The 25,171-nt window shown below is 37.0% G+C and overlaps 1 protein-coding gene across 1 annotated transcript in view; it reads left to right on the top strand.

The window, feature by feature from the left end:
* The window catches only part of MYO16 (myosin XVI), a 301,679-nt gene that overhangs the window by 236,567 nt on the left and 39,941 nt on the right, over window positions 1-25,171 (top strand). Inside the window, exons 27-31 of the mRNA XM_059817431.1 lie at window positions 2,250-2,352; window positions 13,578-13,674; window positions 18,579-18,825; window positions 20,678-20,985; window positions 22,823-24,022. Of these exons, the coding sequence (XP_059673414.1) occupies window positions 2,250-2,352; window positions 13,578-13,674; window positions 18,579-18,825; window positions 20,678-20,985; window positions 22,823-24,022 (1,955 nt within the window). The remainder of the gene's footprint in view (window positions 1-2,249; window positions 2,353-13,577; window positions 13,675-18,578; window positions 18,826-20,677; window positions 20,986-22,822; window positions 24,023-25,171) is intronic.

Consider the following 25,171-nt stretch of genomic DNA (forward strand, 5'->3'; position numbering starts at 1 on the left):
TCTTGAGAACAAGATGACTAACTCAGGCTAGGAGTGTGGCTTTTCAGTGTCTAACATAGGGAAAGGTAGATCATCTTCCGAAAGACTTGCTATATTCACAGAGGAAGTTTGTGGCAGAATTACATTTCCATAGGTAACTCTTTCTCTGCTACCACAACCATTAACCTGTCCTGTTTTGCTAGGGTAGAGCTTGCTTTAATGGATAGAAGTGAAATGTAAACTCTGATTAGACTTCCAAGATAATGTGGTGGGATTTCAGAGACTTTTAAAGCTGGGGGAAAACAGTGGATCATTTTTGTCTGGCCTCCTGTATAATACAGATTGTAAAGAATGTTTAGTTATCCTTGTTTTGAGTCCTGTGATTTGCAAGGATCTAAAGTAAATCTGATCCAAACTTAGAATTTCAACCTTTTCAATTTTAATTTGGTTCTGTTTCAGGAATGAAATACATTTCTTTGGGTTTCTGCTGTGAGTGAGTTTCAGGCTGACCATTTTCACAGTTACCTCTTCATGCATTGTGAGTCAATGCTGAATCATCTTTGTTTCAGCCAGCAGCTGCTAAGCTTTCCAGCAGTTGTCTCTCTAACACCTCTGATTCTCCATGATTTCTAAGAAAACCCAGCTGATACAAGTAGGGAAACGAGGTGGCCCCAGCCTTAATAGCAGTCCATAAAACAAATGTTTTCATGACCATACAGCTAGTTGAGCTATTGGGAAGGCAGGATCCAAAATTTTCTATTGCTAATCTGGAGTGTTAGACTAACTAAAAGGATTTCTGGTGAAGACTTGGCCCCTTCCAACCAGCATTCCTCCAAACAATTCCTGGGCACAATTTGGGAATTAAGACAGGCTGGTGACCAGTCCCAGAAGGCAGCTTATATGTGGCTACACTCTGTTGGAAGGTGACAGAGTTTAATAGAACATAGCAGATTACTTAATAAATAGACAGGATGTTTTTTTCCAGGTGGTTTCTACGCCAGAGAAATAATCCCTCTCAAATTTCATTTACTGGTATAGACTTATCCATGGAGTCCTCAGCAGGACTGCTACCAGACCAGAGAACATTTCCAGACTGCAGGAGCTGAGATACCCAAGGGTCTGTGCAGCTCCAGGAAACTAGAAGTCTAGGTGAAATTTGGCCCTAGAGCAGTTTGCCTGCAAATGTTGCGCCAGAGTTGCTACAGCTCCTGAGACCATTGATGTCCCTGGAGTCATTACAGCCCTGCAGCTTTGCCTGCCATGGTCTGTGTGACTGGTCCTAGAACAGCACAGTTTTGGGTTGCACCAGAGCTATAGGTGAATTCAGCTGTTAAGGAACCAAATAAATAAAATGTCAGACAATGTACTTAGCACGCAAACTCCAGAACTTACCCCCGTGTCATTGGGAGTTTAATCAAAAGTGACACATTTGCAAAATCTTTCCTTTTCAAAAACTGGTGTTTTTTAGTGAAAAAGCATTCCAGATTATTACATGCAGTCAGATCTAGACTGAGGAATACCTTCAAAAAAGTATAGTAATAATATAAAGCATCAAAATGTATAAAATTAACCAGTTTCTTTAGTAATATGTTGTAATAAGTCCACAGTTAAAATTTGAATTTTATACTTTATTTGACTTTGTATGACTTAAGTTTCCTACATGAGTTCTTTTATCTGGTACATCAAAGAACCCTTTAATAGCTAGCATTTTCTGTCTTCAAAGGCACTCGATGCAATGATCAAGTCTTCTCTTGATCTTCTTTCCAATAGTGTAAACTGATCAAGTTCCTTAAAGTCTCTTTGCTATAAGACTTTTGTTAAAAATGAAGAAAAAATTATTTCAGACTGATGGAAAACATTTTTATCAATGTCACTTTCTTATCAATTACTCCTTAATAGGAATATGTCATATGACACATACTGAAAAAATATTTTCCTCCTTTCAGTGACCCAATTCAGTACCAATGAAATTAGTTGGTGAGACTTTGCATTCTTTCTGCATTGATTTTCAGTGAGGCATCCAAAGGACTGACAGGAAGCAAATCTGGGTTTTAGGCATCACTTGTCCCACACTGTTAGTAACTAAGGTCATGTCTAATAATATACAAGATTTAAAGTGATTGGCCTTCTTGTGTTCTTCAGCCTTAGCAGAATCCTAAGCTTCCAGTTCAGATATCAAAGATTTGAGAGTCAAAGGAAAACTGACAATTTCTCCAAAGATGTCAACCAGCTCAGCATTAGAGTAACTCTACTTCTGCTGATTTTTCTAGGTATAAAGATTTGGCTGATACAGCAGCAGGAGAGAAGAAGAAGTTGTCTGCCAAGGAGAGATGTCGTCTTGTTCTTCAGCAGTGTAAATTACAAGGCTGGCAGGTTTGTGATCTACAAAGCAATTAAAATATCATTCTTTAAACAAGCTAGCTGAGTCACTTCCATTGTGGCAAGCCACCAGATCCTTTGCAGCAGTATATTCTTTTGACATTTAATAAATGCTTTGGGGTAGAATCAAACCGATTTTCTAATTTTTCTAGCATATGAGTAGCTGTGATCTTTGCGTCAAAAAATCAGTGTATTCTTGTGGGAAGGAAAAGTTTTCAATTAAGCATGTACACTGCGTAAATTTGCATCCAGGTTTTTAAAGGTATCTGGTGTACACATTAGTGGTTGAATGGTTTCTGAATTACAAAAAAACCCTGCACATTTTCTTTATGTAAAATCCTATACTAAATGATATACTGTCATAAATAGGGAAGACCCAAAATAACTACTTAGGACTTCTCATCTAGTCAATGCCTTTGTAGGTGCTAGCATGCTGATCAGGATAATAGACCAAAGTACCTAGGGTTGCTGTACATCAAGTAAAATTAAAAAAAAGAAGCCAAACACTGAACAGGAAGCTCTCAACTTCCTATCCCATCTCCTTACCCTATTTATATCCTAGTTAATCCTCACCAGCGTGAGGATTGCAAGGTGGATGTCGCCATTTGTCCAGAGTACTCATTCATCTCCTTTGGGTAGCTTTGTAATTGAGCGGGACTGATTTCTTTAACATATGCAATTTCTAAAGAAAATGGTGTTTTCTTGCACACTATATAAGCTATTGTACAGAAAAGAAGCTTTCTGTGACTTAATGTGTAAAGCATTCTCCCAGGTGGTGTGAGCTTCAGATTCAGGTATTTTCCCAGCCCAGGACGACTGAAATCTATTCCACAAGAGAGCATCCAGACCAGTTTCAGGAACAGGTATGAAGCTTAGGGACTGGACAGTGATTAAGGCACTCCTATAGGCTTCTTTGGGAACATTAGCTTAAAGGGCAGGGTTAACATAGGTCTTCTAATTCATGTATGATCTCTAAGCATGAAGATACCCAGAAAAAGTTTCTGCAACTGTTTATGAAGGACAAGGACTATGCTGGACTTTGTGCTATGGGTGTTTCTCAGTGTCCCAGATTCCTTAGTTATAACAGGAAAAAAGTAGGCTTCCCACTAGGTTAGGAGTACACATGCATGATCACCTGCACTTGGACACAGAAGAAGATTTTTCTTTGGTCGAAATACTGTTTAAGTCCCCTTTTAGTTACTACAGTAAGTGGTGGGCACGGATAGCCCCACTCCGTCAATAGCAAAGAGCAAAAGGATGGACCCTGGAAAAGGTAACAGTATTAAAATAGACTTGCTTTCCCTGTTCAGGTTTCTTAAGTCAGCTATGGGGTATATTCTGCATCCTTGCCACAAGGTTCCCTATAAAAAACAGTTATTAATATCTAGAAGCTGTACCTTCGCTTACAAGTACCTGGAGCTGAGAGTACCACCAACCTTCAGAACTTGTGTGGGGTTACAAGCTTGACATTGGGCAAAAACTGTGTAACAGAAATTGCATATTGTGCTCCAGTCACAAAACACAGAGCAGGATGCCTATAGAGTTTATTTCCCCAGGAGCCAGTAACAGTGTTACAGCACGAAAAAAAGGCAATTGGCCATCAGTGAAAGCCTACAGCTCAAGGCTAGTGATTCTGTAGTGATTGGTGTTTGAAAACAAGCCTGAAACTGCAAAACAGAATCCCTCCATCATGTAGGGGACTGAAGATTGTGATCTCAAACAGATTTTAGAAGTTCTGACTCCAGAATCTCATTAACACCAGGAGAAGTCAGGTGTGCAAAACTACAGCAGTGCATAATGAATTGTCCTTCAAACCAGAAAGGAATAAAACTCTTAAGCGACGTTGATAAGTTAAATGGACTAGGATTTGGAGGTAAGAATTATACCATTGTCACTCAGTGACTAAGCAGCACATGGCAACAGATTAAGCTGAAAGGAACAAGGTCTGAAAAAAGGAGTGACCTTCTCCTTACACCTTTTTCAAGCCACAGAAAGCTATGACAAACAGATGGAAAGATGATAATCATGGAGGAAAAATCTAGGAGAAAATTGACTCTTAAGTCCAGATAATTTCTGACAGACATATGCCCAGTGAACACAAGCTTGACATCAACACATTTTATATAGGTGATACAAAACCATATACCCAACTATCAGCAGTAGTGACTAATGTATGTGTCACATAATCTCTCTCTCTCAATTATCTTTTTGATAATTAGACTAATCATGAAAGTTGAACTTTAAATAACAATCTAAAGGAGGAAGCGTATACAATCTGCAGTTGTCATGGGTGTCCTCTTCTATGCTTTTACAGCAGAGGACTCTGAAAAAAGAAGAAAAAAAAAAATTGAAAGGGAGAACGATGGGGAGGAAAGGGAAGGAAAAAAGAAATTAGGAACCCAGGATGATGTCAGCTAGCAAAGCCAAAGGAGAGGAGTCATCTGTAGTGCATCACTAAAAATCATCCAAAAAGTAGGGGGTTACACATAGAACAAGTTTATTCAGCCACTGTTGCCAGCAGTAACTACTTCAAAGGAGTCACTGCTGGAACTGAAAATCTATTTGATGCAAGGATTGATGAATAAGTCAAAAAATGTCTTCCCTGACACTGTTACCTGCACTTCCCTGAAGAGCTGTTGCAGATTTGGGTAGATAAATTGACCAAAAAAATAGATAGCTAAAGAATCCCCATCAAAGATGATGAAGTTTAGGAGAAAGCAATGCACGTCTGAAATCAACCTCTTGCTTATATGTCAACATTAGAGGATGAGGTTGCCAATAAACTCCCCAGCAGAGGGGGGAAAAGAAAGGTCTGGACTTTATAGCTGAGTGAATCTGGACATTACTTTATTTAACTTCCTTCTCATAATATACCTCACCATCCCATTTTGTGAAAGGTGATATTAACTTTGGGAAGGGGAAAGTAAATCTGTGTTCTGAAGTGAAAGCCCAAAAATGAGTAAAGAAAATGGTTTCTTTGTATTTTTTTCATGCTTGACAATTTATCTTTTCTTTCTCATGTAAGTTGTGTTTGGAGAGTGTTTTATTAACCAACAAAACAACAAACCCCAGAGCCTACTCACAGAACAAGTCCTTTCTTCTCTTGTGAATACTGCAGTCTGTTTAAAAATGGAGGACAAGAGCAGAAGATCCAATACCAGAATCTGATTTTGGTTTAGTTTCTACAGTTTAGTAGAGCATAAGAGCAAACACTATCAGCTAGCCAACGTCTGATGCTTGATTCAGCAGCTTCTGTGCTAGAAGAAAGTATTTATTAGGGAAGTGTTGATAGGTTTATGAAATGTTGCTGTTACTTGGGTAAGCTGAGCTGGAGATAACTAAACTAGGACAATAAAATAGCTGTTTCATTGAAGCTGGCATACCATGCAGTTTCAGTCATGGACTTTGCTTAACTGCTAGAATTATAGAAGTGCAGAGCTACTAATGAAAGGCAGTTTTTGCATCCTGACTCTGTGCACAGCCTAGATAAGGTGTTCTTTCAGCTTAAATATATACTTGATCGTGACAATTGTAGCTACTTGCTGTGACTTTTAAGCACACCAGATGTAAGAGAAAAATCAGATTTCTGAATCAAAACAAGCCATTCCTACTCCAGACAGAGTGAAAGTAGTAGAATTGTTTAACCCCTGGAGAAGTCAGTGAGAGTTTTGTTATTAATGTTAGCAGGAGCAAGATGATATGTAGTAACTTTAGAGTTAAATTGAGTGGAAGTACTGGCTGCTCCATGGAAAGCAGAAGAGTCTCCTGCCCTCCAGCACATATGAAGGCTTTTACGTTAGGAAACCCACATTTTCAGTGCTGTGTTCATTTATTGTCACGCAGTGGTGTATTAGCTAAGCAAAGCCTAGATCCCAATAGCATGACTAGCTTGCAAACATTATCATGCTCTGGGAGAAGTACAGCGCACAAACAGTCCTTGGCTTTTTTTACTGACATAAGGAAACTTTCATTTGTTTGGATTATCATTCCTCACACTGTTAAGCTTGCAAATATAAATTCAATAAAGGACAGTTAGCTCATAGCTTACTGAGCTTTCTCATCAAAACTTGGAGCTTTACATTTTGTTTAGCTAAGGTCAGTGGTCTACAATTAACCCTTCTTGGTTACTTCAGATGGAACTTGCGGAAATGCAAACAACTTGTATTATACCAGAAGTAAAACAAAACATCAATTTAATTTGCTCTTGCTATACAGTGCAGCTGTTAAATACAAGCGCTGCAGAGGCCAGACTTCACTAAAAGTAAGTCTTTCAGCCTTTGACTGCTAGAACTGCTTGTCTGGTCAAAAGATAGGAATCCTTAAAAATGTCTAATAAAAGCTTTATCTTAGTTTATTTTTCCAGTTTTTAGCCTGCTTGCTCTAATCCACAATGATTCCTTCTTATCAGTAGCCTTGAATTCTGAACACAAGCGATCACTCATTTTGGAAGGAGTAAGACAAGTCTTAAGTTTGAATGGGGTGATCCAAAGACTCATCAGGTGTGAAACAAGCAGTACAGGAAGGTCAGTCAGAATGTTTTTATGAAGCTCCAAATCAGCATCAGGTAGCTGCATGAGATAGATATTGTGTTAGTGCCAGTTCACATTTTTACAACTACAGACATTGCTAAAGTTGTTTCAGGATCCTGCAGTGTTTCTGGAGAAAGGATCCTTACCAGTGTGGAGCTGTATTATTAAACTTCCACTCAAACAATGTTAAAGCAGAGAATAAGCCCTCAATAAAGAGAAATCGCAGAAGTCCATCTAGAGATTTTAAATTCTTCTAGCACTTCTAGAACTGCAGAAGGAAAACAAAGTCTGATCCTCAGTTCTTACCGGTCACAAAGAGAACCATATTTCATTACTGATCTACAGGTGTTTCATTTATTGGATTTGATATGCTGTATTTAAGTATATTTTATTTCAATATATTAATATACAATATTAGCATATCAGAGTCCTTTTTTGGAAAAGTATATTTATGATTAAATAGAAGAGTATAGAACATAAGTGGCATATGATCAAATCAGAGAAATGAGCAGAAATATATGAAATCGTACATATGTAAATCGTATGCTTAGTTCAGAGAGACTTTTAAGTTATTTTTTAAACAGAACTATTTATTTTGGCTTAAAATGAAAGTGGTCATGCTATATTGAAATACGAATTGCTTTGTACATGATATGATAAAGTACTAGAGTACTTTGCAAGTAGTGTAATATATAAGGGAGCCTTAACTCTTTTTTTCCCTCAAGTAGGAAAACTTTGAGTGCTCTTAAATTGTATGCCAGTTTATTAATTTGTCATTTAGTAATCTTCACTGTGCTGGAACTCAATTTCCTTTTTTTTTTTTAATATCTTATTTTAAAAGTCAGTTTTCTTTTAGGCAATTTTAAAATTAAGTAAATTATGAAGATCACATTAAAAAAAAAAAAACCTAGGAGGAGTTTCCAGGCTAACAGTAAATGATTAACACACCAGTGTCTATATTTCCCTCATACTTTGAATTATGTCAGCAAACTTACATTGTCCCATTATATCTTTGTCCCAGTATACCATGCCATTATATTTTGGAAATGATTTGCTAGTAGCAGAAATCACCACAGAGTGAGTTTAGTTGGACCTCACCAGTACTACCAAAAGGCTGGCCTGGGCCAGACACCACCTGCAAGCTTTCTCATCAGCTATTTTGTGCCACACAGTAAGTCCATCCTATCCCCTTGGCCAGAGAATAAGATGGATGGTTAACTTTGACCTCAGAACGCTCACAAGGTCTCAGTCTTTCAACACAGAGCTCTATTTTTGGTTCCTATTTATATCTTTTTTTCCCTCTAGAATATATTCCTCTCTCTCTCCATCCATCTTTCAGGGTTTACTTACGATTACTAGTCTTGCAAACTCTTTATTTTCTTTCTGATATCTTTTACATCCAGATCTCTCAAATCTGGATTCCATCTCTCTCTTTCTCAATCCCTCTCCACCACCACCCCCACCACCCCCACCACCCTGTATCTCTCTTGACACTTTTCTCTTTTTCTCTTCTCTTTTTTCTTTTCTAGATACTTCGCTTCATATTTGGTCCTGGTGTTCATCCCTTATTTGTCTGGATTTACCTACCTCAGAGCTTACTTTCTCTGCTATTGCTGTCCCTGTTGCCTGTATTTCTCAGTTCACGCAGAGACACACTTTCATATTGTTTCTTTTGGTGCTATGTCTATTTCTAGAATTTTGAAAGACTAGAATGATAGGTCCAGTAAGTACAGAGATCCCATGAGATAAAACTGGGGTAGGGTTTCCTCCACTGAGTATTTCTTAGATGCATCTTATATTTCCTGATCACTTCCTTTCCTGTAGGGCAGTCCTTTTTGTCACCTCACAAGTGCAATGAGCTGTGAGGTTTGTACAGTTTTTGGAAAAGGAACGACCATTTTTCTGCCCTTTCCCAGAAAGCTGAATGACAGTTTTTCTCCCTAAAGCCCAACACCTGACAAGTGCTTACATAAATGCTTAATGTCACTTGTGTGAATACTGGACTACTCACATACTTCATATTAAGGCCATACATAAGCTATGCTAAACTGTAGGCTTATTCAGTATGTACCATGGTGCAAGGTCACTAGTTTGCCAGAGACAAAGGAGGACTCTTAAAATGTGTGAAGAAAAGCCAACAAATAAAGCAGAAACAGTAAGGCTTTAAAAATAACACTTCAGTCCTTGTAAAAGATCAGTACCCTGGAAATGTGTTTGTCGTTATAATATTTTTGCAGACATCTACACTGCAAAAAGACACATTTTACAATAGTTTTAAGGCTTTTTTCTATATTTCATTAATGCACTGTGAAAATGTGTGTCATTGTGTAAAATATCATTAGATTATAGTTCTCTGTCTTTTGTAGGTAGCTATTTTGAAAGTACTGCCAGAAACACACAGCACTCCCACAAATTGCCTTTTTTAAACTAAAGAACAGCTTTACAGATTCCCTTGACAGCTATTAAGTATGAGCTAATACTGCCTCCATGCCACCTACACACCATCTCAGCATCCATTCCATAGTTTTGAATGTCTGTACTTCTACATCCTACACCTTTTCTGTAAAATAAAAAAAAAAAAAAAATAAAAAAAAAAAAAAAGAAGAAAGAGAAAGAACAGCTCCCTCCCATCCTTTCTCCTTCCTCCTAGGAAAAAAAAGAGGCCTGTAGCAGTAATTGAAGCTTTGGTAGTCATCAATGACAATTTTACTTAATCTTTAAAAAATGTGTCATTTTGAAAAATAACATTTAAAACCTTAATGCTTTTTTAATTAAAATAACTATGACTGTAATTCACAGATGGTTTACTTTTACAGGAGTCTGAATGACATTAAAATTTCAGACTCAGATGAGTGCACTTTGTAGTCCAGAAAGTATTGAAAAGTGAGTGCTTTTTAACCTTTTTTCCCCCCAGGCAAGCAGGAAACATTTTGTGATTAGAGAAAAGACCAGAATGAAGACAGGTGGCTGCCTCAAAAACTGTTTTGATATCTGGCATATGAAATTCCAACATTTTTCAGCATTATTCCTTTCACTGAACACCAGAACTGTACAGAGGGCAGTGAGACTAGGTTGTTCTTGGTCAGCTTTAGAGGGTGTCAGATTTAGTTCAAAGACTGAGCAGCACAGATCTCCAGCCATACTAACATATTCAAATGTGTTATAGCAGTTTCTTCTATACATGTCCCTGTCTAGAGCTCTGCTCTCAATAGACCTGGCATATGATGTAAAATCTATAAATAGCTTTTATCCGAATGTAAAAATGAATTTGTATTGACATTTTGTATGTCTTCATTCACTTAAAAACTGTAGCAGGCTTCTACTAACGAAGTTCATAGCATAAGTGATGCCACAGTAACTCCATTTATATTGTTCCTAGGGTGTAGGATGGGAGAAAAGAGCATTAATGCTGTGCATCTCCCCTAGCTAGCTTTCTGACTCTACAATGCCAGACACTTGTAGCTAAACTGACCATAAGCGTGAGTAATTGTCTTGACTGTGATTCTGTGACTGCACACTGAAAAATAAATTGCAACTCAATGTTTAGTTAAGTTACAAATTTGAAATATATCCTAGATGTGACCAGTGTGTTAATTACGAGACTAATCGAGAATGGGGTTGTTGATTTTGCCATGGACGTTGCTGGTAATCAAGGCTTTTTTAAGGTTTCAAAATGTAACTTGTCATCCCCTTTTCTACTGTCAGAATACCATAATATTGCCCTAGTAGAGAGGAATGTTTTAGAGACTTCCAGTGAGGAAGTAAGGGGAGAAACAAACTTTTTGAGGAATGGAGGGAAAGAGGCAGAAATGAGGAAAAAGTGGATGATTTGGCATAGACTTGAGACAGAGGGGGAAAAAAAGGCTCCAATGTGATGTAGAGAGTTTGTGGAAAGGAAAAGTGGAGTATAAAGAGAAAATTTAATTGGAACAGAATAATATTATTTTATTAAGTATTTGTATCCAGGCTTTGGTTGTCTGAGAGCTACTCAGATACAAATGGTAATTATAATAACTATGTGATAACTTAATTACAGTTAACCATATGAATAATGATTCAGTTTTTCTTATAGAAGAATTCTGGATTTAAGGTGATGTGAGCAAGAAGATGGAGGGTTTAGTAGCCAAAGCTAGTAATAAGGAAAGTTCAATATGTGTTTTGACAAGATGGATGAAAAAAATAGTTGTTTGATGAGCAGTTACTAAAGAATTTGCAGGGTTTGGTGACAGAGTGGATGTGGTGGGAGGAGTCAAGGTGGAGTTCTGGTGTCCTGGAAGAATGTTGAAGGCACAGAAATAGAATACTTCTTAGGAAGAGAGGAGAAAATTGATATGGTTTGCTGGGAAAACATGAAAAGTTTGCTTGTTCATGATACAGGATTAAATGTCTAAAAGAGAAGAAAATTTAAACTGAAGAAGAAAGTGGTTGACCTCTTTTTCTTAGAATTTATTGATGAAAGAAGGAGGAAAAGAAGTGGGGACAAAAGGAAAGATTCATAAGGAAATTTAGCAAGCCCTGGGAAAGGAGCAGATTTCAGAAGAGATGATGGATGAAGAAGGAAGTCAGAGTGCTAAGACAACCAGGCAAAGAGAGAATTTTGAAAGCACAGGAAGAAAAGTGAAAACATTTGTTGGAAGTCACCAGTCAAGAAAATGAGGATAAGAGTATGTCCCTAAGAGCAGAGTATGAGAGCACAATGAGATCTCAGTGAGATTGCCTCAGATGAACATAAAGTTAAAAATTGGAAGGCATCACTCAAGATAATCTATTAAGTAAATATAAAGACATCATTTTACCAGGGTAGCTACCATTGTAGAAATGGGATCTAGGAAAAGATAATATTGTTCTAGAATAATAACTCCAATTTGTAAGCAGAAGGATTATTCCAGAATAGATGGTCTGAATAGAGGAGCTACTCTGGAATAGCTAAGTTATACTAGTATTTCCGTAGCTGCACAGTTTTCTAAAAGAGCTGTTCCAGGCATTTTCCACCATGCAAAGAAAGCCTATTCCCTATTTATGAGTTTCTACAAAGGCAAGACAAGTAAAATATGTTTTTTTATCACCTTGACTTCACACACTTTGCAATCACACAAAAAGGCCTATTTTATTTGGAAAAGAGATACTAACAGAAAAAAATTTTAGAAAGCATTCTAATTTTGTCATTTGGGTGCATCTGATTTTAACTAAAAGACTAACAGTTGCACCATCATTGTCTGTCAGCTCAAACTTCAGAATTAGAGACTTTTTAAAACATTTGATTCAAAATAGTTTCTCTCTAGAGTAGAGAGAAGGGAAGCCAAGGGACAAAAATCTGCCCCAGTCATTTCTGAATTTTGTTAATGCAGTTTAGACATGACATATATGTCCTTTCTTTCTGTAGTTCATCACTACCAGTGATGTACATCTGACAGTAGTGTTTGGATTAAAACCAACTAGTTGAAAAGGTGTGCAAATATCCTGCCAATATCTGTCCCCCCAGATCTGTACTAAAAAACACAACAGTGGAGCAGGATGATGCAATGACAATGAGCTTGTGAGCTGCAGACAAACTAGAATTGGAATGAATTTCTGCAATTTCAGCCAGACTTGTATTAATGAATCAGTATGCTGATTAGCCATACAAAATTGATAGCTAGACAGAAGCTATAATCTTCACTGGATAGCACAGTTCTCTGATACTGGTCCTTCTATTTCTAAGAAGTGAAGGAAAGTTTCTTCTACAGAACTCCTGAAAAGAAAACGGCATAAGAAAAGCCATTATTTAGCCAATATTTTTAGTTACTCACTGGGTTTATAGTAGCCAGGTTGTGTGTGGTTTGGGTTTTTTTCAAGGCTATTAGAAAGGAATGCTTTTGAAGGTTATACAGAAAAGAATTTTTAAGGATCGTTTCAGCACATTCTGAAGGTATCAAAAGGTGTTTTCTTTTGCTCTAATTAGCTGAATTTTTCTGTAAAGGGCATCTAATGATTGTTATTAAGACCCTCAAGAACTACATGAGTTAAACCAAGCAACTAATCAGCACCAGAATAAGCTCCTACACTCAATCAATTCTTAGATTATTTTTCACAAATGAGTCCCTCTGTCTCTGACTTCTTAGGCTTGATTCTAAAAGGAAACCTGCAGCACAGCTTCAGCAGGCAAGGCTGGGAACAAGGATTCATAATTTTACTGGTTGTTAGGAATCATTCTCACTAATGGCAGTGAGTTTCTCCCATCCTCCAGCTTGGGCTAAATTCTTCCTGTTCCACAGATGGCAGTTATCTGTAACCATTTTCTGCTCCATGTGGGTTTACAGCTTGTCACCTTTTTCCTTGCCCACATCCCCCTGTTTTATAAAAGCTAAACTTTATTTTCTATTACGTTGTCTAACACATTAGTGTAATTACATTCAGAATGCCTTTTTTTCCCAACCTGTATTTAACTTGAAGATTGTAGTATTTGTTATGGATGTTTTTGGAACTGAAGGGGCACTGTGTGTCTGATGCCTTGCTTGTCCTTTCCAAATACATCTTTTATTCAACCAAGTGATACTACCTCTCTGTACAAGCATTGGCATTATACTGTTCTTAAATTGCAGATCGCATCTCAACCCTTAGCTGGATTGTAAACGTACTATCATTATTTATCTGTCATCGTTTTGGCCTTTTTTGTTGACGGTGAAGGTTTTCCTGCTGTTTGTATTCTAGATAGGAGTCCGAAAAGTGTTCCTTAAGTACTGGCAAGCTGACCATCTCAACGATTTGTGCCTTCAGCTTCAGAAGAAAATTATAACCTGCCAAAAAGGTAACAATTACAGAACAAGTATTCCTGAGCTGTCGCTTTGTACACTGAGCAGAATATTGCATAACAAAAAAATTTTCTTCTCCTTGAATAGTTGCTGTATGTTATACATTTCCCTACAGACATATTTTCAGCTAACTACTTACATAGACTTTTTGAGATTATGTTAACACTGGTGATGCTTGCACTTTCTGTCTGTCAAACATAATTTTGTGGCAAAACTGTTGACTATAATTAAAACAGGGGATCTTTTTAAAGTATGTTCAGTGATTTTTCAAGGCATTAATATCATCTTTAACTTGTTGTTGCAAATTAAATAGCATAACTATGATATAAAATGGCGATGTATTCAAATATCTCGACAGTGAATACAAAGCTAATAATTTAATATGTTTAGTTGTCTTTATTTTTCCCCTTTTCTTACAGCTTTCATATCTGACTGCTAGTTTTTTATGTTTAGGCATTTTTCCCCCTTTTATGCCTGCATTTTTACTAAGTTCACACTGACTTTTTTGGCACATTTTTAGAAGGAGGTATTATCCACTGCCTCCTGATTTCCTGTTACTTCTGTTCCATTTCCTATCAAAATCTCAAATAACTGCTGAAAATCTGAATATTGCTTTGTTCGAAGAAGCTTCCTTCACACAATGCATTATTAATTGGCTGACGTCTGCAACAATTCCCATTATCACCTTTTTAAAGGAAATTAGAAAGACAAAGACTCATCTTGGGTTTTTTTAGTCAGGTACATAATATTGCAGATTTAAAAATATATAAACCCCTTTCATTTTAACTATCTGTTCTTCACCGTGAGCATATAGTGAAAAAGAGGTAACCAAGAGAAAACATGAAGGAAGTGAAATCAAAATAGTAGCAGTTCAGCAATGAATGTGGAGAGTGACAGTTAACCCAGGCCACAGTTCAGCTGGGTGTGTAACTTGTGCCTGACTTTCTATGTGAATCACCCTGTTGTATTCACACATGTAGAAAAGCAATAGTGATTTATCCTCTTTCCCTTCTCATGCTGACTTATCAAAGAAAGGAAATGTTTACCTTTCAGAGTACAATTTGCCAACAGAGTGCTTTAATGTAACACTACACCAAAATGTAAAACATCCCCAGATATGTCCATGTTTTGCAGAGGTAAGAGAAGAGACATCTGCCAAACCCTGCCTGAAGAATGAAGATAACAGGTCTTCTTGGCTCCTTACAAAAATATTTCTTTTGGTTTTTCTTCTAGCCCTCCTTAATTAGGCTAACTTGAAAAGTCATTTTCACCAAAACTATGTGTTCAAAGCTTTTTTCAAAGCTGTGGCTCATCTGCATGTTTTTATGGCCTGGGAAACCTAAGAAAATCAGGAACTTGCATGAGTAAGGAGTAGCTAGACATTTCACAACATTAGCTCATGAAATAAGCTGCCCTTTGCAAATAGGTACAGTTGCAAACTAACAGAATTAGCATGTCAAAGAGCTCTGCCAGGTTGCGAGTAGGATAGGGTACCTGTGCATTGTTCTTACGTAATCCTAAAATTGGGTTCCATAGACTTTTACACTGGGATGGTGATGCTTAGTGAGTAATGGTATCAGTCCTGCTCCACTCTGTTCTCCCCTCATCCTTTGCATCCAGAGGACTTTGGAAGTTGAATCTCTCTTGATAGCGTATTGAATAATAGCCGAACTAATCAATAGTTTCTGTGTCAGGCTTAAAATATAATATCATATACCCATATAAGGACTTAACTCAAAGGGAAAACAGGTCTTGCCCAAGATCCTTATCAACTGTTTTTACCTCAGTCTTGCTAGCAATCCTTTCAGCATTCCCATACATTTGGGGAAAACTAAGTCTTCTTCTGTTATCCTGAAAGTTAACTTACACAGGAAAAGAAAGGGGTCAAACTAAAGTAAAAGCATGTGTAGAAACACTTATTTAGAAACAGATCTGTGAGCTTAAGGACTTTGTAATATTTTTTTCACAGGTATGAGAACTACATATGGGAAGTTTTGACCTGACTGGATCACTGAGAAAATTGTTTGTACCTGTAGGAATGTCCATTGTACTGAAGATCTTCCATCAGAGTTCATGTAGATTAGGAATTAACTTTAATACATTGTATACACAGTAGTTAATACATTTCTCACATAACCCAGATCCATGATCTACTTGAATTTTGATTATTCTGATTCTTATCCTTAGATGAACTGAAAAAAAGTAGATCTTTTTCTGCCCTGTGGGTGCTAACCTCAATTATTTTAATTTGCATAAGTAAGAATTATTTTAGATCTACATAAATGAGGAGTAAGTTCAGAAGACAATCTTAGTTCCTGTACAGTAGTAGATGAAACTGAGCAGTAAAGGTCTAGGAGATGGCAATTGCATTTCACAGCAGTTTCTGAGGTTATGAAATTGTTTTTCTGTTCTGTGTTGAACTGAAGACAGAATCTTTCAAATGTTCTCATAGAGAAGGAAATGTGGAGAAATGTCCATCTTCTAATGAAAGCCTGAGCTACTCAGTTCATGGAAATGTGTGCAAAAGAAAAGAGGGGTGTCTGTCTGCTAACCCTTCCTGACAAAACTTTGTTGAATGTTTCTTCAAAACATCTCAATTTTGATGAAAGTGCATAGTTCAGAGTAGCTTTACAGTCTCTAAATGCTACAGTTAGCTGTACTGGATATCATTTTACTGGGCCATCCTGGCAGGCATCGTTTATGCCTGCTAACAATCCTACCAGAGGATTGACCTCCATATTTCCTTTCCCTAACCAACCTTAGTGGTGTTACTGACCCTTTTTTTTTGTCAAGGTAAAAGTACACAGAGACACACTCACTTGTAAAAATGTTACTTTAAAATACAGGCTTTTTTCCAAAATCATTCAGGATTTGATGCTTGACCATTTGTCAAATACCCTATCTGCTCTGCAGCAGATAAGTTTAAAGAAAATATTGGAAATTAAGGAACATTTTTGATTATTAAGCTCCTTTGAATTTTTCATACTTGTGAGCAGTGAACTTTGATAGTGTTCTATGCATGTATTCATTACCTTTGCAACAGCAACATTATGAATTCAGACTCAGTAACATGTATATCCAGTGTGAATACTCTCATAAAATTGTCAACAAATGACTGTACTATTAATTTTCTTTTCAACTAAATTGGGTAAGTGCATTAATGTTTCAGGGTTTAAAGAAGTCTGATTTTATAGAATGTAACTAAAGCGATTGAAATGGCATAAAAATGTAAACCTTCAAAGTTGTCCATTATAAATAATCCCAAAGTACCTGAACTTGAATGTTTCCAAACCCAGCGAATTTTGGGTAGGAGCAGTATTAGTATGTTAACATTAACGTCTCTTATATTTCATCAGCTGGGCACTGAGCATCTCTAAAAAAAAATCTTATTTTAAATACCTAAACAAGGACATAGAAGGTGGTAGAAAATACTTTACATTGCCCTCTGTTTTAGATATTTATTTTATTTAATAACATTTTACATTTCTAGAAGACTAATTGTATCTTTCTCTGTTTACATTTTTCCTTTAGATTAATTCAGCTTGACTCTTTGTCATTTGATGTTGTTCTGCAGTGTTCCTAAGACTGGAATTTAATTACATTGTAAAAAGGTCTAATGCATTTTAGCATTTTTTTACCTTCCAGTCTTAATATTAACATTTTCAGTATTTTCCCCCAAACTCAAACCAACATCTTATACAGGCTACTGCCTGCTGACTTCACTGATGAAAAACTTTCAGTGATCAGAATAAGAGTAACCATAATAAGCAATGATGAAGTTCGACCTATTTTTGATACACGTAAGTTGATGTACTGAAAATCAACAATACTTCAGGCAACAGGCAAATAATTATAAACCAAGTTCTTCCCTGGGAGGTACACAGCAGTTATTCCAGATCTGGAAAGAATCAGGATCTTGTGGAACTTAAAAAAACCCAAACCACAAATAAAGCACCTTTAGTTAGTGTATCTCTTCCCTCTAAGCCAAAACATACGCTCAGAGAATACTAATACCCCCCTATTGCAGGTGAAGTGATTAATTTGGTGCCGGATTCATCATAACCACAGAGGTCCCTATGCCTTGTGTTTCTGATCAGCAGGGTACTTCTGAAAATACAGGGGACTAGGTGGTATTTAGGTTGAGTAGAATTTGTTGTAATGAGTATATATACTTGGGAAAGTAGTGCAGAAGGCACATAGGAGATACACCAAAATCTTCTCCCGAGTGTGAAAAATAGGCCCAATAGATACATAAAGCTGATGCAATGCAGATGAAAATTTTAAACTGAAAAAATGCAGACATGATGTGACAGATACATTTGAGAAATTTGCATTAAATTAATCTAATTGTTTTTGCTGAAAGGCAATGAGCAACAAAATGTCTTTAAGTCTCATTAAAAAATCTTGTGTCGGTTTTGATTTTTTTTAGGTACACCAAAATATTTAAAGCATTTTTTTTAAGTTGACCAAAAGCAAATGATCATTTAATTCCTACTGCATTCAATGCAACAATCATTTATTCAGGGTTTTATGTTGAAACAAATGATCTTTTGACCTTTGCGGTGTTAATGTATGCTTTCACAATCTGTAGCATACATCCAAGTTTCCAGCTGTAATAAAAATAATGTTCAGTGAAAGTAAACATTTTGAGTTGTGATAGCTCAAATTTATGAATTAATTTACTCTCACGACTTTGTTTTAAGCACTGACAGTAGAAAATAGAAAGAGTTCCATTTTAGTATGTTATTTATATGCTGTCTCATTTATTTCATTCTTTGTGTAAGATGTTGACTGAACTTATTTGTTCATGTTTACAGCAGAATGCACAGTAATATTAGGTTATGCACTAATTAATTAGTTGTCCTTCTTTGGTCTGTAATTTTTCCTTCTCTTATGGTAGTTGTAAGAGGATTTCTAGCTCGCCAGCGCTTGCTGCAGAAGATGAGCATCAAACAGCAAGAGGTCACCTCAATCAAAAGCTTCTTGCAGAATGCTGAGGATATGGGATTGAAAACATATGATGCCTTGGTCATTCAAAATGCTTCTGACATTGCTCGGGAAAATGACCGGCTCCGCAATGAGATGAACGCTGCTTACCACAGGGAAAAGTTAGAGGCGAGAAACAGACCAGAAGAAGGCCATAAAAGGTAAGATGAGGAAACATCTACTGTGAATAATTAAAGCATTTCTTCAGTTTTAGTGATTTCCTTGCCTGCTTAGAAAGTCACAGAAACGACTGAGGAATTGCAAGAGGATTCTCAAGTATATACTCAATCCAAACCAATGTTAGACACTATTTTTTTCTGTATATCAGGTAATTCAGTCTACAAACTTCAGGACACCCCTTATATCCTATTCAGGGGACACTGAGCTTTATAGGAACTTATTCAAGTCTCTGAGGCATTTATTTTTTACAGAATTTTTTTTTAATTCTAAGATAAATAGATTATAGTTGACCTTCCATCAAACCAAACAAACAAAAGGAAAATTCCTCTAACTTAAAATTCCAACATCAGGAAATTGCCAAGATAATGAAAAACAGCTAGGAAGGCATTAAAATACAATAAAGTCCAGACTAAGAATTCCTGATTACGCATTGAACTAGATAGATTGATTGTGAGGAGGATTCTTTCCTCTTATTTAAAAATAGGCAAATGTTTTTTGTTTAACTCCCATCAGAGTTTTCAGGAGTGCCTATTTTACAGATCCAGCAAATGCTGGAGAGCCTTTCTCTAGGAACTGAGTCCCTGATCTCTTTTCTCTCAGACACCTGAATGGGCAGAGGTAGCATTTGCCGTTAATAGGTATGTGTCTATAGCAGGAATGTGTCTGTAACTTGCTGGACATACAAATGTTTATTTTTCCATAGGAACTTAATTTTCATCCAGAACAACTCCCTTTGCTTTCATTGCTTTTGTCAGTGACTTTTATTAAAGTGAAAATGGCAGTGCATCTGCTTAATTAGCTTCAAATATCCCAGTGATTACATATTGGAGGAAATGCCTTTGTAGGAGAGACTGTAATTAAACATTACAGTGAAAACAAATTATCCACTGAGCACCATGCTTTCATCTTTAGCTATTTCATTTACTACATGGGCAGCTGGCTATATCCTGTGCATGAATTCCAGCTCTGCTGGTGATTTGCCATGCAGAAATACAATTTTAAAAAACAAATGCTCGGGGATCTGTTTGTAAAATGACAGTATAGACATCTTCTATCTAATACATTACCACTCTAAGTTAAATGGTTTTCAACGTTTTGATTTTTTTGAGGAATAAAATGTTAGAAGAATTTTGGTTAAAAATCAATTTGTTGGAAGCAGCTGATAAACATAATTTCTCAGTACATATTGAAATAGCAAAAAAAAAGGAAAAGATTGGAATAAGTAAAACTCCAAAACTGTGATTGAAATAACTAAACATAATGTCATAATTAATATTATTGAAATTATAACTAATAATTAAGCTTAAACAGGAAGATATATAGATATCTGGGTGGAATTGGTCAAGCAGCCAATGTAGCTGATTAAAAACGTCATCTAGTATTTTAAAGATCTGCATTATCTAAATAGAATTTATAGTTGTCCTTTTAGAAAATAATGATAAAGGCTCAGCATTTGCTGCCTCAGTAACTTTCTATTAAAATGGATTTCCTAGAAATTATCATTCAGATTGAAAACCCAGCTTTTGATTGTGTGTAACAATCAAAGTGTGAACAATTCATTCAGTGAATGTCTGATCAACAACATGAAACTGCTTAAGGAAGGCTGCATTTGTGTGAAAAAGGGCCAGTGTCCTGATTTATCATGAAACAGGAAATGGAAGAAAGCTAGCAGCTTGATCTGGATTTGTTTGTCGGAAGATTACTACACACATCCCTTCAACACAGCAGGGGAGTTGAGAGATTATTTACCAAAAAGCTGTTGTTATGTTTGCATGAACAGGTTCATTGTTATCGCTTGAATAACGCATCTGGGCCTCTTTTCTGTGTTTTCAGAGCTGAAGACAAGGGTGGGAAGGTCTCTGAGGACAGCTTTGCCGGCTGTCGAACGCCTAAGCATTTTCATTCCAGCTCCGTCCCTGTCCCCATGGCAGTGGACGGCTTGGTACATTCTGTGGCTGGGTCATCCATCAGATCCCCTTCCCTGCACTCTGTGTTCAGCATGGACGATAGCAATAGCCTGCCATCACCAAGGAAACAGCCTCCTCCCAAACCAAAGAGGGACCCCAACACACGACTGAGCGCTTCATACGAGGCTGTTAGTGCTTGCTTGTCGGCAGCTTCTAAGGAAACCGCTAATGAAGGTTAGGCATAAAGGGAGAAACAGTTGCAAACGTTACTCTAGGTTATTGATTTATTCTTTTCACTTTGATCCTTCTAAACACAGTCAAGCGCCTTTGAAAAGTCCTGCTTCCCTGAAATATTTCAGTGGCAGTAAATAAAATTAGTCAATTTGTCATTTGTTTCCAAATCAGCAAATAATACTGATATGTTTTAATTGCCTAGTTTGTCAACAATCAAAACCTATTTGCAGAACTCCCTCTAGAGACAAATGATCTCTGTCAACCTGAGCTATTCTACCCCACTGACTGTTCTATTTCACCTTTTAAACTGTGTTTGTTAGAATACCTTGCATCACTAAAACAGAATGCTCAAATCTTGAATTTCACCAAGTTAAACATTAAACTTTCTCCTACTTTTTCTCTATGTTCACATGAATAACTTATGCATTCAGTGGTTTATTTTTGTGCCATAACTTGCTTACAGTGAATTTTTTGTTTAGAATGAAAGTGCTATGAAAGTCCCAAAGTGTCTCATGGCATTATAATGCATATAGAACAGTTTTGAGTTCAGCTGTTCTATTCTCCTTCACCCTTGAAATGAATGAGTAGAAGATGAAGGGAAGGAATGCATTCTGCTTTTCCTTGATAAGCCTGACTTCCCATGCTTTGTGTAAAGGATCCTCTAGGCTTATGAGGGAAGATCCTTCAGGTTGGGTTTAAAGCTATGTACAACCATTCCCTAATCCTGCATACAATGGATGGAAACCTTTGCAGCTCCCTCTTGCAAAATAATTACTGTTCTCCTGTCCAGTTCATTAGATGAAAGTCCATTTTTTGTAACCTCTTCCTTGCTCATTCAAGCTCTGTGTAAGGAGAGGTGAACTGTGTCCAATATGCTTTTAAACTAGTGTGGCTTAAGGAGCTCTGTAGTGGTTTCAGCTTTCTGTGCCCAGCTCTGCAAGAGATGATTGATTTAACCAAAAAGTTCTAGCAGAGGTTTTTGAAAGAATGACAGTTTATACATGTATGTGTGGTCTTAATGCTAATGCTTGTATACACTCATAAAACAACTATGGAATTCTTCCCATATGTATGAAACAATAGGGCCAGTTTCCCTGGTGTATACTCATTTTCCAAGAATTATGTTAGTTTCCTGAGTCTTTGTCCAAAACCATCTCTAATTTATACCACCTAATTTTGATCCTAAAAGACCAGTCACCTAGGTATCTAGTCTCTCCACCCCATATGTGCCTGGAGGCTGTGAAAAGACATCTAGTTTTGTTAACTGTATAACTCAGTTGGGGAATTGCCCTTAGGCTGTGGGATTTCCTAACTTTATAAAATATTTCCACACCTGCAGTACAAAAGAAGAAGAGATAGGCATAATATCTGCCTATAATTAGAGATTTATAGGTATTACATAAAAGGGGCATACTTCAGTTACTGGCAATAACATGTGTGTCAAAGTAGCACCATGCTGAAACTCCTAGTTAAAAGCATGCCCCTCTCCCTTGGTGCAAAAGGAATAACAAGCACATATTTTCATGTGTTACAGACCTTGCAGTGAACATTTGGATTCAAAAGGTATCTCCTCAGGTGTTAGCTCTCATCTTTTCGTGGCAATAGAGATTACCAAAGCAGATTATATGCCCAGGTAGCAAAGGCTTGTGGTTTGGAAGCTGAAAGTTCTGCATTTCTTTCCTTGAAATATTTATACTTTTGACTGAATCCCTGTGTTTGTGACTGCTGCTCATTATAAAACTATATGGGCAACATTTGAAGGCTTAAAGTACTGGACATGTGTAAGAAAAAACTGACTTTGATCTGTTAATAACACAGACCTTTTTCACTTTCTTAGTACTGACCCGTCCAAGGCCACACAGTGATGACTATAGTACCATGAAAAAAATACCTCCCAGAAAACCAAAACGAAGTCCCAATACGAAACTTAGTGGCTCTTATGAAGAAATACCTGGCCAAAAGCCTGGGGACGTAAAACAGGCAAGCACAATATCTAAACCAGGTGGCTATGACACTGTGACAGTACAGAGAGCAGCTTCTGCTGATGGGCCACAGCATGGCTTGTTGAGTCTCTATATGTCGCAAGAAGAGGAGGAAAATGAGCCTGTCTATATTGAAATGGTAGGGAATGCAATGAAAAGCAGTTCTGCTAAAGCAGAAAGCCCAGAACAAGGAGAATCTGTATATGAAGAAATGAAGTATTTTCTACCAGAAGAAGGAAGCAATGGTAGTGGAATAATTCCAGTAATGGCTGGATCTCCTCCTCTGTTGTTTGAAAGCAAAAAAAATGTTAACATTGAAGATGGAACATTGGATGGAAACAGTCAAGCAGCTTTGATCTATAAAGACTCATGTGACATTCCAGCCCCTTTCCCTAATTTGCTCCCCCACAGGCCACCACTTCTTGTATTTCCTCCAACCCCTGTCACATGTTCACCTGCTTCTGATGAATCACCTCTAACACCACTAGAAGTCAAAAAGCTTCCTGTCTTGGAAACCAACCTAAAATACCCTGTGCAGTCAGAAGGCTCAAGTCCATTATCACCACAGTACTCCAAAAGCCAGAAAGGGGAGAATGAAAGACCAGCATCTCCAGGCTTGGTTGTGTTCAATGTTTCCAGCAAAGTGACTCCTCCTTCCACACCACCTCCTCCTCTCCCACCACCACCTCCTCCTGTACCACTTCCTATTTCCTACCGGGCTTCCACACATTTTGCGTTTCCTCCAGAGACTTGTGCTGGTTTTCTGATTAATACAGGAAAAGCAGGTACAAACTCAGACCTGTCAAAAGTACCTCAGAGACCAAATCCTGCTCAGCTTGGATGCTCATCTCCATTCTCCAAACTGCCTTACTCTCCAAAGGTGGCAAGAGCAGATCACAGGAAATTGAACTCAAATTCATCATCTTCATTTCCATACAGCCCAACAAACTCAAGGTCATTGACCAGTCCCCTTGATGAGTTAACTAGCTTGTTCAACTCAGGACGGAGTGTGCTACGAAAATCTGCAGCAGGACGTAAGATCAGGGAGCCAGAAGGTAAGACAGATCTCTGTGCTTCTGTATAGTGTATTTCTTCTGCACAAAAACTTTCTTACATTGGAAGCCGATAGAGTAGGTAAAAGTACAAAACAAACACGTCATATGTTGGTTTTTTTTTTTTTAAAGAAAGATCTGTTGCAGTCTTAAGAAACACATATAGAAAATACATTGCATATAAAAATTATAGGTCTTCAGGTTTTCACTGAGATGTCAACTTTTCTTTTACCAAAATGTTTGTATGACACAAATTTAAATGGATTTTTTTTAACATTCCAGCAGTCTCAGTAAAATAAACACAGATGTTACATCATGTGAAAATGAGTTTATGGTATCAATCTATAGAAATACTTTGAATGAAATATATGATTAGATATCTGGTAGATAGCATGTACTTTGATTTGAAGACTTTCTTTTAAGGTTTCGTTATTTCATTTCCATGAAATTCTGAATTTAGTGATACAGCCATTATTATTCTCCTAAATAAAGCTGAGACAGAGAGTTGTGCAGAAAACTATACTTATTTCCCTTTTCTATCCTCTTCTATCCTTTCTTACCTTTCCTGTCATTTGCATACACTTATGTACATACCAGAGATTACTTGGTATCCTGGCTTTCTGGCATCTGGAGAACATCTTTTGTATCTATCTAGAGCAAAAGCCAACTATAAAAAGAAGAAAATTTGCCATTTTACTAAAGCTTTCTGGGACCACAGTCCTCAGACATTATCACTTAATTATTTGCCTTGTCCAGGTAATAAAGGGTTTAATGTTGTTACTGGAACAAATCTATGGATCTTATGAATACTGAAAAATCATCCTGATGTTAACAAATTCAGTTAGCTGCTCTGTAAGGGTGAGATGCTTCTGACCTAACTTTGTCCATCTAAAAGCTTGATATGTAGGCATCAAATCCTTAGGCTATGAAGAGACAGTCATTTTGAGAGTTTAATTCCTCCTATATATCTTTCTCCATTGTGTTTGAGGAAAGCCTAGTGATTAAACTAGTAGAGTTGTAACTTCTAAGTGATTAAAGTTGAAGTAAATCCTCGTTCTGCGTATCAATTACAACACTGACTCCAGTCTTCACATTACTTTCCTGATTTAAAAAAAAAAGTCTCCTATTGAAAATAGTCAGTTTACTATATAA

The sequence above is a fragment of the Gavia stellata genome, chromosome 1 (assembly GCF_030936135.1).
Source record: "Gavia stellata isolate bGavSte3 chromosome 1, bGavSte3.hap2, whole genome shotgun sequence".
Lineage (NCBI taxonomy): Eukaryota > Metazoa > Chordata > Aves > Gaviiformes > Gaviidae > Gavia > Gavia stellata.